The sequence below is a fragment of the Salvelinus namaycush genome, chromosome 4, assembly GCF_016432855.1.
Source record: "Salvelinus namaycush isolate Seneca chromosome 4, SaNama_1.0, whole genome shotgun sequence".
Classification (NCBI taxonomy): Eukaryota; Metazoa; Chordata; class Actinopteri; order Salmoniformes; family Salmonidae; genus Salvelinus; species Salvelinus namaycush.
Window position 1 is genome coordinate 38,653,676 of NC_052310.1, and position 17,056 is coordinate 38,670,731.

Genomic DNA, 17,056 nt, shown 5'->3' on the forward strand with positions numbered 1-17,056 from the left:
GTTGAGGCTCCTGAGGCACTTCGCTGTTGCGCCTTCTTCACCACACTGTCTGTGTGGGTGGACCATTTCAGTTTGTCCATGATGTGTATGCCGAGGAACTCCACCTTCTCCACTACTGTCCCTTTGATGTGGATAGAGGGGTGCTCCCTCTGCTGTTTGCTGAAATCCACGATCATCTCCTTTGTTTTGTTGACGCCGAGTGAGAGGTTGTTTTCCTGACACCACACTCCGAGTGCCTTCATCTCCTCCCTGTAGGCTGTCTCGTCGTTGACAGTAATCCAGCCCACTACTGTTGTGTCGTCTGCAAACTTGATGAATGAGCTGGAGGCATGCATTGCCACGCAGTCAATGTGGGACCCCAGTGTTGAGGGTCAGCAAAGTGGAGATGTTGTTTCCTAACTTCACCACCTGGGGTGGCCCATCAGAAAGCCCAGGACCTAATTGCACAGGGTGGGGTTGAGACCCAGGGCCTACAGCTTAATGATGAGCTTGGAGGGTACTATGGTGTTGAATGCTGAGCTGTAGTCAATTAACAGCATTCTTACATACAGTTGAAGTCAGAAGTTTACATACACTTAGGTTGGAGTCATTAAAACTAATTTTTCAACCACTCCACAAATGTCTCGTTAACAAACAATAGTATTGGCAAGTTGGTTAGGACATCTACTTTGGAGATATACCTGTGGATGTATTTCAAGGCCAACCTTCAAACTCAGTGTCTCTTTGCTTGACATCATGGGAAAATCAAAAGAAATCAGTGAAGACCTCTGATTTTTTTTTACACCTCCACAAGTCTGGTTCATCCTTGGGAGCAATTTCCAAATGCCTGAAGGTACCACGTTCATCTGTACAAACAATAGTACGCAAGTAAAAACACCATGGGACCACGCAGCCATCATACCGCTCAGGAAGGAGACGCATTCTGTCTCCTAGAGATGAACGTACTGTGGTGCGAAAAGTGCAAATCAATCCCAGAACAACAACAACTGCACATGTTTGCAACTGCACATGGGGACAAAGATCGTAATTTTTTGGAGATATGTCCTCTGGTTTGATGAAACAAAAATAGAACTGTTTGGTCATAATGACCATCGTTATGTTTGGAGGAAAAAGGGAGAGGCTTGCAAGCCGAAGAACACCATTCCAACCGTGAAGCACAGGAGTAGCAGCATCATGTTGTGGGGTGCTTTGCTGCAGGAGGGACTGGTGCACTTCACAAAATAGATGGCATCATGAGGGAGGAAAATTATCTGGATATATTGAAGCAACATCTCAAGACATCTGGAGACATCCCCAGGATGTTCTTGGGATGTTGTGTCATTGTCCCCTGGAGGTTTTGTCTAGTTCCTGGTTTGTCCCAGGGATGTTTTTAGGACTTTCTTGGGATGTTGTGTCATGGTCCCCTTAATGTTCTTGGGAAGTTGTATCATTGTCCTCCAGAAGTTTTATTTCATTTTTCATTTTTTTGTTACTTTTACCACTTTCTCTCCCCAATTGGTAGTTGCAGTCTTGTCTCATCGCTGCAACTCCCTTACGGACTCGGGAGAGGCGAAGGTCGAGAGCCGTGCGTCCTCTGAAACACAACACAACCAAGCCGCACTGCTTCTTGACACAATGCCCACTTAACCCGGAAGCCAGCCGCACCAATGTGTCGGAGGAAACACCGTGCGCTGCGCCCACCACAGTAGTCGCTAGTGCGTGATGGCAAGGACATCCCTGCCGGCCAAACCCTCCCCTAACCCGGAGGATGCTGGGCCAAATGTGCGCTGCCCCATGTGTCTCCCGGTCGTGGCCGGCTGCAACAGAGCCTGGACTCGAACCCAGAATCTACATTTTGATTGGATGTTACATTTCAAGAACCTTCCCCCAACATGCCTGTAGAAGGGGTGCTGCGTGTTATGTTTGTCCTTGTCGAGGAAGGCGTCACCACGAACACGGTGTACAGTGGGGTCCGAAATTATTGACACCCTTAAATCAGTTAAAATCTCTCCCCCAAAAAAACTGTATTTATCGAAGAAATGTTTAAAAAAGTATAATTTTTGTGAATGATATCATAAATAGGACTGGTGGAGTAATGTCACACATGCAGCTAACACAGACATATGGAAATGTCTGCTCTACCCAAAATTACAACCAATTAATTGCAGCATTACCACAAAAATGGAAGAGGCAAGTAGAAGGGGAAAAAAGTAAGGAACTTGTATGTCGGCCATATATTAAAGAACATAAATGGTTAAAGAAAAGTGTGATAAATAAAAACATATACCAATTTAATTTAAGGACCAAAAAACTGACAGCTGTGCCATATAAATTGCAAAATAGTTGGGAAGAGATTTTCGATGTACCCATTCCATGGCACATGGTTTATGAATTGATACGCAAAACAACGCCGGATTCAAAACTTCGAATTTTTCAATTTAAATTATTGTACAAAATTCTTGCAACTAATAGAATGTTATATATATGGGGGATACAATCTTCCCAGCTCTGCAGATTCTGCTGTGAGGAGGCAGAGTCATTAGATCATTTATTTTGGTATTGTCCGTATGTAGCTCGTTTTTGGTCACAGGTCCAGGAATGGTTGAAGAATTGCAACATTTGCGTAGAACTAACGCTACAGATAGCAATACTGGGGGATTTGAAAAGCCATAGTCAATCAATCAATAATATAATAATTATTTTAGCAAAAATGTTTATTTTTAATTTACAATCCGTGGAAGCTATGAGAATAGGAAGATTCAAATCTTTTGTGAAGCATCACAGCACAGTTGAAAAATATATGGCAAATAAAAATCCGAAATGGATGATGTTGGAAGATAGATGGGAAGGGTTGAGTGGAGCTGAAGGGTGGGACTAATAACAAGATAAACAATGTAGGGCATACGGGATCTGTGAAATGTGTATAGGTGCGGAGCCTTTGTGAAATAGCACAGTTACAGTTCCCCTAACCCGGAGGATGCTGGGCCAAATGTGCGCTGCCCCATGTGTCTCCCGGTCGTGGCCGGCTGCAACAGAGCCTGGACTCGAACCCAGAATCTACATTTTGATTGGATGTTACATTTCAAGAACCTTCCCCCAACATGCCTGTAGAAGGGGTGCTGCGTGTTATGTTTGTCCTTGTCGAGGAAGGCGTCACCACGAACACGGTGTACAGTGGGGTCCGAAATTATTGACACCCTTAAATCAGTTAAAATCTTAAATTCCTGTTAATCTAACTGCACTGTCCGATTTACAATAGGCTTTACAGCGAAAGCATGACATGCCATTGTTTGAGGACGGCGCCCCACATCAAAATATTTTTCCACCAGCACAGGTTTCATAAATTCACAAATAGCGATTAAATATTCACTTACTTTTTGAAAATCTTCCTCTGATTTGTCATCCAAAGGGTCCCAGCTACAACATGTAGTGTCGTTTTGTTAGATAAATTCCTTCTTTTTAATCGCAAAAGTCCATTTAGTTGGCGCCATCGATTTGAGTAATCCACTCGTTCATAATTCTTCCTCGTTTGGGAAGAAACAAGCCTGAAACCTTGAACAAAGACTACTGACATCCAGTGGAAGCCATAGGAATTGCATACTGGGAGCTGGATAAATTTTTTCCCTATACGTTCTAATGGACGAGCATGGGCTCTCAAAAAAAAAAGAATCCGTTGGTTTTTCATTGGATTTTCTCCTACCATATCTATTGTGTTATAGTCTCCTACATTATTTTAACATTTCTTTCCAAGTGTTTTCTTTCCAAATGTACCAATTATATGCATATCCTGGCTTCAGGGCCTGAGCAACAGGCAGTTTACTTTGGCCATGTCAGTCAGGCGGAAATGGAGAGAAATAGACCCTAGACTGAATAAGATTTATAACATCTCTCTTCACTTATTCCCTCCCGCTCCCTCTCTCTTTTTCTGTCTCTATTTATCTCTCTTACATCCACGCTCTCCTCCTCTTCCTCACTCTTTCTCCATCTTGCTTTTCTCCTGACAGATTCTGAAGGTCCCTTGTACAAGTGTCCAATTGATAAATGGATGGCATAGTCTCATGTTTTCAGGCAGACACATTCATTAATGCATGTGCTAAAGATCCCATGACACATGTTGCTAGAAAAGGAGTGTACGGAAGCCCAAGGCAGACCACAGTCCTACATACCTACAGGTTATGAAAAAGTTGCTCTTTGTGTATTTCTCCAGTAGGATTCCTCAAGGAGAAAGTCTCCACTTCTATGTCAAAGATAATATAAACAAAAACACTGTAGTAAAGTAAATACTACGGTAATCTCTGCAAAACCACTACAGTAAATACTACAGTATATTACAATAAACAAATACACTACATTAATTAATATTGTATATGCTACAGTTTTATTTTACTACAGCAATAGTTAACTGTAAATAATACAGTATACTACAGTAAATACTACAATATTGTCTGCAAAACACTAAAATTAATACTGTAGCTTTCATACCATAGTATACTACAGTATGTTTCATGTGGGAGAGAATGGGATTCTGTACTATGCATATCAACTCATGCAGTCCAGAGTAAGTGTAAATCCCCTGAACTTTTTCTACTTTTTCTACCTCATTGTCACGGCTGTTGCATGAGGTAGACCAAGGTGCAGCTTATTTTATTTAAGTGAATACGCCGACAAAACAATAAACACTACAAAACAAACCGTGAAGCTAAAGGCTATGTGCCATAAACAAAGTCAACTTCCCACAAAGACAGGTGGGAAAAAGGGATACCTAAGTATGGTTCTCAATCAGAGACAACGGTAGACAGCTGTCCCTGATTGAGAACCCTACCCGGCCAAAACATAGAAATACAAATAATAGAACATAGAATACCCACCCCAAATCACACCCTGACCAAACCAAATAGAGACATAAAAAGGATCTCTAAGGTCAGGGCGTGACACTCATCTTCCAAATGGACAACTACAGTATTCCTGCTGTTAGACAGCAGCTGTTTACCGCCAGTTCAATACAGAGGTTCAATAAGTACCAGTGTCAACCATTCTGAAACACTTCAAGGCCAAAATCAATCAATATAAAAAATAACAGAACTCAAGTTTCTTATCCATGAATTTAATTACTTTAACCTAGGTTATACTCCCACAGAAGTCCTGAAGCAGTGTTTTTGCAGACTGTAATATAATAGTGGTTTATCTTTAGGGTTTCTCCTTGAGTAAACCTATTAGAGAAATACTAAAAGAACAAATTTCCCATTACATGTAGGTACCTATGTAGGACTGGAGTCTGAACAGATACTGTAGTTCAGCACTCAGCTCTTTTCTATAACACGAATGGAAGATAATATGGTATATACTTGGCATGTAGGTTTCTAACTTATGGGTGGCACAAATTGGGATATGGGGGAGGGGAATGGGCAGGATATATGCAAATTAAATAGTGTAGTATTTACTATAGTGTTTTTTTGCAGATAATCATTAAGTATTTATTATAGTATTCTACAGCATTCTATAGTAGGTACTATTTTATTTTTTATTTAAACTTTACTTAACTAAGCAAGTCAGTAAGGAACAAATTCTTATTTACAATGACAGCCTACCCCAGCCAAACCCGGACGACGCTGGGCCAATTGTGCGCAGCCCTATGGGACTCCCAATCAAGGCCGGATGTGATACAGCCTGGAATAAACCAGGGACTGTAGTGACGCCTCTTGCACTGAGATGCAGTGTGTTAGACCGCTGCGCCACTCGGGAGTCCACACGTGATCGAGAGATACCACAGTGTGTAGTTTAATATTCTATAGTATACTACAGTTTACCACAGCATTCTATAATCATTGCTATAGTATTCTATAGTAACTATAGTATTTTTTCATGTGGGATATTTATTCTCTCTCTCTCTGTGTGTTTCTAGTTTTATGTAGTCTGGTGGTAAAAGCACCTAGCTGTATTCGTTTACTGTTGATGTTTGCAGATTTGTAATTGGGTGTTGGTGGCTAACTACTGCTTGTTACGTCCAGTTACTGTCGGACCACGTTGTGGAGTTGAACAAGATATCTAAAGTGAGAATTACATTTCAAATTGAATGTTTATTCATAGTGATCTTCAGTTTTGAGGGAAACTATTATCATTGCTGTGATAATGACATTCATGGTGTATATTGTTTTCCTTATGTTAGAGGGGAGAACGTGATGTTGACCTGTCCAACGTGTGCATCTGTAGGAGCACATGGACAGTGTTGTAATCGTTAACTTGTTTAAAGACGAGATGTATTCTTTCACTTCATGCAAGAATGTAACTTTGACAAGGTTATTGTGAACTACTAACAAGGCTAACTTAGTTTGTGGTTTGTTTTGTTTTCTTGTTTTACAGAAATAGGCCTCTACCATTTTTTATGCACTTTGGCTAGATACACTTTGTTTAGTGATTGGATTCACGGATAAAGAAGAAGGTCCAGAGTTTATTTGACTCATTGCACTTTCGTTTCTGATAATTCAAGCGTATTCAGTAAGCAGGTTAGATGAGACGTTGAAGTCATTCCTTATTATTGTAGTCTGTTTAAAACTGATTCAAATAACTTTCCAATGGATTCCGTTTCCATTACCAGGGACAGTTTTCAGAATAAACAACTCCAAAGATATTTCTGTGTCCTGTGCTGGGTTTACTTTTGCCAGGCTACACTTATCACCGTCATTTTTGGCTGGCATCAAGCAGGAGCTCAGCCTAAGGAAACGGCATATGAAAGGCGACAGTCTAGCGAATCCATCAGTTGTGGTTTCAGCTCGCTGTGATATTCTCAGCCGGATTTCGAGATCTCAACATGAAAAAATACAAAATGATTTCATAGAATTGAAACAAGACCATTGTTCTCTTGGTCACAGATGGATGAAATCCCCGTGTGCTTAAAGCTGAAGTTGTAACGAGTCCGCAGACATTTGAATGGTGTCTTTGCGCCGCTCAGTGGATGTTTAGGAGAAAAGTATCTGTCGCAAGTTATATGAAATGGTGCCAATATTGTACTGTCGCTAAGTATAATCATATGTACTATACAGCCATGAGAAAGGTGAAATCTCATAGTTATAATTCGATTTGTACTATATTTAGAAATCATTTGTAATTTCAAGCTCTATTGCCCACTTTTTGAAATTGTCATAATATTTGTACATATGTACCTGAGCTTGTGTCCTCAAAAGTGAGTACACCCCAGCAATTTATAACTATTTTTTACCAGAAAGGTGAGTTCCAGACCTTTCGAGAATTTTCCCGCAGTATGTTTATGGCCATTTCATGAAAAATAACAACATTTTGGTTATGTCTATTTCGGCAGCAATCTCAATCATTCACGTGGTTTTTAAAAATGTGTGCTAAAGCGCCAATAGAAAGCCTGCCTCTTTACACTAACGCCAGGAGCGCATCCAGCAGGACACAACATTTTGGAACGTTCAGATAGTAGAACAAACCTGCCTCTCCGACATGCGGAACAAGGAATCATGGCGGCTCTATTCATGGCGTTTCTATCGGCGACGTTTGACAACTGAACGCAACTGAACCCCTAGACCACCCCAGGCCACGGAGACGTACTTCTTATCGTGACAAACACCTGTTTCTTACTACTACAGACACACATTATTTATCTGAAGCTTTCTAACTGTGTAACGTGGGAACTGATCCTTCTATGAACTCTACTGTATGTACTGTATCAAAACCAACAACTGGTAGAGCAACAGCCATGCATCAAAGCATTATTACACTTCGTTTCCAGTGGCCAGTTCTGCTCCACTTCATGGCTCTCAACCCTGGCAACTGTGGATGATACATAGCCCAGTCTTGGCTAATCTTAAAGCTTTTCAATAAAATATGACCTCATATTTCACTGTGAATTATTCATGGACGCTGTTCATAAGATCCGGGGGTTTGCGGTTCGGGCGTGAGCTGCTATTGAAATTCTCTCCATTGTTTTTCTCTCCTTTCCCCCAGACGTTGGAAAGGTCCATCTATTAGTGAGTGTCCTGCCCAGCCTCTCACCCATGGCCACAATTCATTTCAACATGTTAATAAACTTCCAGCTAGATTCACAGGCTGAGAAAGAAAACAAGCCTTTCACTTAATGCCAGTTCTATTACTGGGCTGCTGAGAGTATTAAATATTATATATTGGGCTAATATTCTATTGAAATGCTGGCTGTGCATGTCCACAGCACAGTGGCAAAGTGCCAGGGATCTGGGTCTGGATCCAATTGGATTCAGATGTATTATTATTATCATACTATTCTTTATTGCTTTGTAAATGTGGGTTTTTTCTTGTGTGTGTGTGTTGGAATGGTTCAGTATGATGGGAAAAGCACAGTGTACACAGCATTTGGTTGGTGGGTTTGCTTAGTGATGAATCGCTAGTGGGGATATCTGACAGAGGGGTTGTGTATCAGTTGGCCCTCGGAGATAAGTGGGTTCTAATGGTTGGTTGGCTGCAGTCCTTCAAAGAACAGGGTCAGGAACTGAGATCGGTAGCAGTCTAATTGTGCCGTGACACCCCAAACCCAGTGTCTCAGTGGAATCTTTTACAGTAATGTAGCCTGCATCCAATGAGAACATAAAGCACCAGCTTTACAATGTATTTACAATGTATTCATCCAGTCATTCATGTAGCCTCTCCCATCACCTAACATAAAGTACAAAGCATTCCAGAAGAACATATCGGACTTAGATTCTCATTATTGCTCCAGCAGTGAAAACTTATGAACAATAACATTAAACTCTGAAACCGAGGGGATTCAAAGCATCAACACAAACGTAATACATGTAATTGAAATGCATTGCTTTGAAGACAGCTGGTTGTGCCAATACATAACTGCAAATGAACTCAACTAAGCAGTTATGGTTTCAAACGTGAGTGGGGGACATGACATGAGCAGCTCAGTAGATACCCCCAAACGGCATGTGTTAGCTTGTCAAGGGCAGACATGCGTCAATGATTCAGAGGAGAAACAGAGCAAACATTTGAAAGACCACATACAGTAGCAGTTCTCCCCCTTAAACTCTCCACTAGTCCTCCCTCTTGGGGGTTTAGTACTGAGACTGCCCAGTGTGGCCAGGAGATCTATTCACTGTTCCCCATCTCTCCCACATGAGCAATGTTTCTGTCTCCTGCCTACCGTATGGAAGAAAGCTCCACTCCATCATTCTCCACTCCATCATTCTCCACTCCATTTTTCATCATTTTCCCCCAGACCCACACGTCAGCTAAAACACAGAGGCACACACTTTCACAACTGCATGTACACACACACACACACACACACACACACACACACACACACACACACACACACACACAAACACACAAACACACACACACAGCGTTTGCTGGTTGTAGCTTAACTTTATAGCAGTGCTGCTAACAGTGTATTTCAGATTGATTGTTTCTACGTTGACAGGTGTTGATTAATGAGCTGGAGCATATGGTGTGACGATATCAGGTGCTGGGACTACTGCAGTGGAGGCCATCACACAGTACACAACAAGTATTAGGCTGTATCAGGTTGGGTTTTACATCACTCCTCAGTCAGTAGTGCTGACATCACGATATCAGAGAGAGCGAGCGAGAGAGGTACACTCCCCTACGGATTGTTAGGTTCTAAACAAACAGAGTAAAAACTAAAATGGATGACTAGGAAAAAGTATGTTTATTCACCCACTGGGTCAAACAGGTGCAAAGACAAAGACATGTTTACACAAGCACATATATTTATACCCTCCTACTGGGCGGAGTCAACTCCTTGCCCATCTAGACAGCCAATATGTCTCTGTTGCTAAGTCAGGAACTTAATTGGTTTCCTCTTACTGGTGTAGTCATGGCCCTGCCACAGGCTAGAACCTTCGTGGGTGTGGAAATGTGTGTGGGATAGGACTGTTCCTTCTCACTTCATCTGACCTGACCTCGGGCTGAATTCCTCGCTCCTCCCTAATCCACGGCTGTCCTACTTTATCAGTGACTGAAACCAGACTGTTGCCCTTTGCCTCCCTCCATAGGATCCATGAGATTTAACAGTAACAAATACTCCCTGCCTCCCCCCATTGTCTCACTCAATTACTTTCCATACACATAGTTATTATCCACCCTCCATTGACCCCAACATATACATTCATTATACATGTAAAGTAACCAATAAGTTCTAGTATGGCAACATGAATAAGTATATTTCAAGCTAGAATCCAACAGTATGTACGTGTGAGTTGACTGTACAGAATGTCACTTTATTTGAGGGTATTTTCATACGGTACATATTTGATTTACCATTTAGAAATGAAAGCACTTTATAGATCTAGTCCCCCCATTTGAAGATGTCATAAGTAGTTGGACAAATGTCACTTATAGTGTATGAATAAAGTAGTCAAAGTAGTATTTGGTCCCATATTCCTGCAATGACAAGCGTGTGACTCTACAAACTCGCTGAATGCATTTGCAATTTGTTTTGGTTGTGTGTTGGGTTCCAATAGGAACTGAACGGTGAGTGATGACTGGAGTAATGGTCTTTCTACGTGAGTAGATAAGATGCTTCTGAACATTTCTAAATACATCCAGATAATGCAATGGTTAAGACAAATCGCAGATGATTCATGAATAAGGATGAGTGAGAATGTTACAGAGGCTACAAAAAGGCCTGCTAACCTCTCACCACGACCAATAATGGGGGAGATTAGGGGGGTGGGGCGGGGGGTGGGGGAAAGATCTTTGTCCGTCTGTAACTTTCTCACTCGTCATCAATTCATGATTCATTCATGATTATCATGGTAACATCCACATTCATATAAAGGTGTTCACAAACATCTTCTATTCTTACAATAAAAGTGACTCCAAAAACAACACAATACATTATTCACCATTCACTTATTATTGGACAAAACATAATCTGAAACACAACCAAATCAAGCTGTAAATGCATCCAACACGTTTGTAGAGTCACACGATTGATGTAGTCATTGTGTGCAAGGAATATGGGACTTTTGACTACTTTAATACACTATAAGTGAAATGTGTCCAAAAACCTATGACATCTACAAATGGGGTGGGGGTGGGGGGGTGGGGGGGGGGGGGCTAGATATATAAAGCGTTAATTTCTAAACGGTAAATCATATACGTATGAAACTACCCTAAAATAAAAGTTTTATACTGTCACCTCATATGAACATTTTTATCTCAAATCCCAACACCTAGTCAGTCATTTCGTGTTTCACAAGTCCTCGCTCAGTCTCTCACTCAACGGGATGTGGGATTTATATAAGACCTCAGTCCTATTGCAGCCACCTCCATCAATTATGATGAACCACAGGCTTCACTATTTCATGCCCCTTACAGAAGTACAGTCTTGTTCACTACTGAGGGCTGTTATTAGGGAATAGGACTCCTGTGATGGGGAACGCAGGGAAAGAGAAAGAGAAGAGAACAAAGGAAAGAGAGGGAGAGTAGACGAGAGCGGGCGGGTAGGGGGGAATAATGAGGCCTTGAGCTGTGTCACATTGCAGAATTCACACTTAGTTGAGAGAGTTGCGTGATATTTTTTTGACTTTAAACGAGGCCAGAACATACTCTGTGGTCTCCAATAGGAGTCCTCTCAGGCCTAGACTCATCAATGTGTCGGTCTGATCGTCCACTGTATCAAGATATTGTCAGTTTAATGCCTACTCCATTCTCCTGTGTCCCAAAACAGGATTCTATAAGTATCTCAGTTGGAACTATTTATGCCAAATGATCTGAAGAGAAGTGATGAACCTCACCCTAATAGATCCCTAATATTACCAAAGAGGAACTTAAATTACCATTCCAGTGGTAGTGGAATCAACAGACACGAAGTTCGACGAAAGCCTTCGTTTCTGGAGCAGTTGGGGAAAGAGAAATTACTCAGGGGTGGGATGGAACATTTGGGTACAATTAGGGATCAGTGGCAGAGAATTTTGGGTGAGAGATAAAGAAAATGAGTAGTTGGAAGACGGACAGAGGAAGAAAGAGCCTATGATAGATTGCATCAGAAACGTTTAGGTATCCTATTTAAAATAAATATGTGACTAGACACAGTATTTTGTAAAAAAGTTTATATGATTAGATGCTCTCTTGTCTGCCTAGAGCTGTGCCCTAAAAAGTAGCATGGGATTTCATCTGCCAAATAATCAATATTAACTTAATAGCCTCTTAAATACAGGTAACTGCCAAAATAATGGAAACTTAAATGAGGGATACAAAGAATATTGAAAGCAGGTGCTTCCACACAAGTGTGGTCCCTGAGTTAATTGAGCAATTAACATCCCATCATGCTTAGGGTAATGTATAAAAATGTTGAGCAGGCCATTATTTTGGCTACCATGACTATGCCCCCCATAGGATGACAATGCCCCCATCCACAAGGCACGAGTGGTCACTGAGTAGTTTGATGAGCATGAAAACGATGCAAAACATATGCAATGGACGTCACAGTCACCCAATTGAACACTTATGGGAGAGTCTAGAGCGGTGCCTGAGACAGCGTTTTTCACCACCGTCAACAAAACACCAAATGATTGAATTTCTCATGGAAGAATGGTGTCGCATCCCTCCAATAGAGTTCCAGAAACTTGTAGAATCAATGCCAAGGTGCGTTGAAGCTGTTCTGGCTCGTGGTGGCCCAATGCCCTATTAAGACACTTTCTATTGGTGTTTCCTTTATTTTGGCAGTTACCTGTATGAGCCCCAGTCATCATCCCTTGTGATTGACTACAATACAGCAGCCATATAGCAGTCCTTTACCACCCCCGTTTGATAGCTTTCACAACTGAATGTCAGCTACACCAAGTTATATCTATTTAGATCTATTTATACTTTTTGAAGTAATGTTATGGCACCTTGGTATTGCTGGTACACTATGGACAATGTCAGTGTCAGTTGGTATCTCTGTGAGCCAACCCGTATGTAAAGAGTATGCAAGCATGACTAAAGTCGCTTTGGATAAAAGCGTCTGCTAAATGGCATACAATGTATTACAGTGGAAGAAAATTATAAACGCAGCATGTAAAGTGTTGGTCCCATGTTTCATGAGCTGAAATAAAAGATCCCAGAAATGTTCCAAACGCACAAAAGGCATATTTCACTCAAATGTTGTGCAGAAATGTGTTTACATCCCTGTAAGTGAGCATTTCTTCTTTGACAAGATAATCCATCCACCTGACAGGTGTGGCATATCAAGAAGCTAATTAAACAGTATGATCATTACACAGGTGCACCTTGTGTTGGGGACAATAAAAGGCCACATTAAAATGTGCAGTTTTGTCACACAACACAATGTCACAGATGTGTCAAGTTTTGAGGGAGCGTGCAATTGGCATGCTGACTGCAGGAATGTCCACCCGAGCTGTTGCCGGAGAATTGAACATCCATTTCTCTACGATAAGCTGCCATCCTAGGCCCACCCATGGCTGCACCCCTGTCCAGTCATGTGAAATCCATAGATTAGGGCCTAATGAATTTATTTCAATTGACTGATTTCCTTATATGAACTGTAACTCCGTAAACATTTTGAAATTGTTGCATATCATGTTTATATTTTTGCTCAGTATATGCAGTATATGTAATAGTCACCAGCTGAGGGTCTGCTAACATGTGAAGCTACTTTGAGCCTGACGCACCGTCAGGTGCTATGTAATGTCGGTTTGCAGTTCAGTTGGAGCTGGGTTGACGAAATTCTTTAACTGGTTCTTACTCTCAAAATTCATGTAATTTATAACCAATCACAACAGACCAGAATCACCTCTTAGAGTATGAGCTTTTTGAAGTTGATTTGACAATGTGTCAGACTGGCAATTATGGCTGAGGCTGTTAGCACAAACATTTCAAATCAGTGCCAATCAGTTATTATTTTGACACGTCTCATAACGTAAGTCCTAAAACCTTATTTTCATCAAACGTTCCTACAAGACTGCATCTAAAACCGCAGTGTACTTTGTATCTTTTATATATGACAGCTTGGCTGTTTCTGTTGGGTTTTTGTTGTTGAAAGACTGATACAACAACATGTGCCAAAGGAATTACTTAATTGCTCTGTCCTGGAATGAACCGGATAAGCTGGATAAACTTTGATCACAGGTAGGGCCTTAATGGTATTTGATAGCATTATAAACCTAACTTCCCTGTAGTGGGTTGGTGAAAAGGAATAGAAAGGGATAAAGGACACGGTTGTAATGACACATGTACACATGTACAGTCGCTATTTCATACTGTATTCTGAAGAGAATGGCCTTTACCTAACTTCATCTGAGGAAGAGGATGACCCAGCAGGGACCTACAGCAGCTATGGAGGGTAACCTCAGCTGTCCCATCTGCTTTGAGTTCTTCCAGGACCCAGTGAGTCTGAAATGTCAACACAGCTTCTGCCGCAGCTGCCTGGAAACACCAGCATGGATTCAACAAAAGGAGCGCGAGTGCCCAGTCTGCAGGGGAAGGAATTCCATAGACAATATCCAGCCCGCAATGTCTAATATGAAACTGAGGAACATAGTGGAGGCCTACCTGCAGAGAGAAGAGAAGAAGGGGAGTGGGGGGAGAGAAGTGGGTCTTGTGGTGTGCGCCAGACATAATAAGAAGCTCAGGTTTTTCTGTGAGGAATGTGAGGAACTTGTTTGTGCTGTGTGTGTGGAGACCGAGCGGCATGCCAAGCATAAACACCAGCCAGTGAAGGAGGAAGCGCAATGGCGTAAGGTACTGTGCTATAGCTGGAAGACAGATCTACTTGCAGTCTTTTCCTCTTGCTAACCAAGTTGCATTTGGTATTAGATAAAAGTAGCAGTACAGAATAGCTGAGAAACCACCAGATCTAAAGTATTTTTACTTCGATCCATCCTTTCTCTACTGTTACCCCTCCCTACTTCTCCACCACTATCCCCACTCTTTTCCATGATCTACCCAGAGGGAAATCACTTCATTGCTCTACAATCTTCCTGAGAAACTGGAACTGGACATAAAGCAAGCGAGAGCCTCAAGAAAGCGTGCAGCACAATACATCAAGGTATGTTGCTAGCTAAATTACACAATATTACAAAGACAGGCCTACTACAAAGATATTACATAGACATGTACCTATGTAATATCTGTCTTACTGTACTGTTCCATCTTCCAGACTCAGGCCCAAACCACAGCAGGACAGATCAAGAGTGAGTTTGCGAACCTCCACCAGTTCCTGAGAGTTGAGGAGGAGGCCAGACTGGCAGCTTTGAAACAGGAGGAAGGGATGAAGACAGGGTTACTGACCGAGAGGATCACCCGTCTTGCCAGCAACATGGCCTCACTCTCCGGGAGGATCTCAAACATACAGACCAAGATGAAGACAGATGACATCTCGTTTCTACAGGTCACACTTTATTTTGCATGTCACAACTGTTCAATGTACTGAGGCTTTCTCAATCAAAGATATTATTCTGCACTGAGGCGTTCTCAAACAAATGTACTATTCTGTACTGAGGTCCACACGTGTTCTTGTTTCAGATGTACAAGGACTTGAAAGACAGGTACGCAACATTACAATGATCATCAATAGTCAAGTATCTGATCAGTCACCAACACTAGTATCATAAAATGTCTGTACTGTCTGTCATTTCAGGGCCAAGTATACATTGCAGGATCCAGAGCCTGTATCGGGGGCACTGATAGACGTGGCCCAACACTTGGGAAACCTGAGGTTTAATGTCTGGAAGAAGATGCAAGAGATGGTGCAATACAGTGAGAACAAAGTTTTATAAGCAACAACCCACGTATTTGAGGTCATTGACTTGCTTCAATGACGCAGTAAAATGATCAGTTACTAAACATTATAGTACAATATCCAGGACAAGTGTCAGTCATTCAAGCTATGAATCACGACTGAAGTAACAATAAAATGTCCCCTTTCTGAGCTAGTCTGATAACTGACAATAAAACTGATGAATGATCTGATTCCTGAATGACAAACTGCTGACTCATGTTCTGTTCATACAGCCAGAAATACAGTAAACTAACATCCATGTATCTGACCTGGTGTCCAACTAACCTGTCCACTCCCTCTGTCCCAGCCCCTGTGACCCTGGATGTGAATTCAGCCCACCCTGATCTACTGATCTCTAGGGTCCTCCTGGAGGTGAGTGACAGACGATCGTCCCAGCCTGTGCCTGATAACGCGGAGCGATTCGACAGCTCAGTGAGCGTGCTGGGCTCTGAAGGCTTCTACTCAGGCATTCACAGCTGGGAGGTGGAGGTGGGGCCTAAGAAGGCCTGGACCCTGGGAGTGGCCAAAGAGGGTGTGGCCAGGAAGGGAAATGTGATGGTCAGCCCAGAGGGTGGGATCTGGGCGATGGGGCTGTGGAATGGGGAGGAGTATAGCGCTGGAACCGCCCCCCTGGGTACCCCTTTGGTCCTGAGTAGGAAACCCCAGAACGTCAGGGTCAAGTTGGACTATGAGAAAGGAGAGCTGTCCTTCTATGACTCCAGTGACATGTCACTCATCTATATGTTCGAACAGAGGTTCACAGAGAGACTGTTCCCCTACTTCTCTCCCTGTCTTAACTCCGATGGCACTAACCCTGGAGTCCTGAGTATCTGCCCTGAGAAGGTGTTTGTGACTGTGACACCTGCTTACTAAGGATATTATCTGGTGAGACTACTTTACGATCACTCACCGAAGTGTCTGTCTTGGTAAAGTCTGTCACAGTGACTCTAGTGGTGACAGTAATGTCTGTGACACAAATGTGTATTCCGAAACTTTGTCTGGGGCACTTTCCTGTTAATTAATTTATTGAGAGAAAGTGTCATGAATTCTCTACTTTTTTTAGTGTTTTGTTCAATAAAATTACACTTAGAAAAAAAGAGTTCCAAAAGGGTTACCTTTTTGGTTCCAGGTAGAACTATTTCGGGTTTCATGTAGAACCTTCTGTGGAAAGGGTTCTAGATTAAATCTAAAAGGGTTGTACCTGGAACCAAAAGAGGTTATTCAAAGGGTTTTCCTATGGGGACAGCTGAAGAACCCTTTTTGGTTCTAGATAACACCTTTTTTCGAAGAATGTACAGTCGTGGCCAAAAGTTTTGAGAATGACACAAA

At 42.0% G+C, this 17,056-nt stretch overlaps 1 protein-coding gene across 1 annotated transcript; it reads left to right on the forward strand.

Annotated features, from left to right (window-relative positions):
• The first annotated feature begins 14,256 nt into the window (after nt 1-14,256).
• Nucleotides 14,257-16,600, forward strand: LOC120045856 (zinc-binding protein A33-like). Its single transcript, XM_038990789.1, has 5 exons — nt 14,257-14,688; nt 15,107-15,337; nt 15,472-15,494; nt 15,587-15,705; nt 16,035-16,600. Exons 1-5 carry the CDS (start codon nt 14,257-14,259, stop codon nt 16,598-16,600), a joined length of 1,371 nt encoding a protein of 456 aa, XP_038846717.1.
• The last annotated feature ends 456 nt before the right edge of the window (nt 16,601-17,056 follow it).

Coding starts and splice junctions, on each gene's coding strand:
- LOC120045856 (XM_038990789.1), top strand. CDS start 14,257: ATGACCCAGCAGGGACCTACAGCAGCTATGGAGGGTAACCTCAGCTGT. Junction 14,689..15,106: donor AGGAAGCGCAATGGCGTAAG/GTACTGTGCTAT, acceptor TCCATCTTCCAG/ACTCAGGCCCAAACCACAGC. Junction 15,338..15,471: donor ATGACATCTCGTTTCTACAG/GTCACACTTTAT, acceptor TTCTTGTTTCAG/ATGTACAAGGACTTGAAAGA.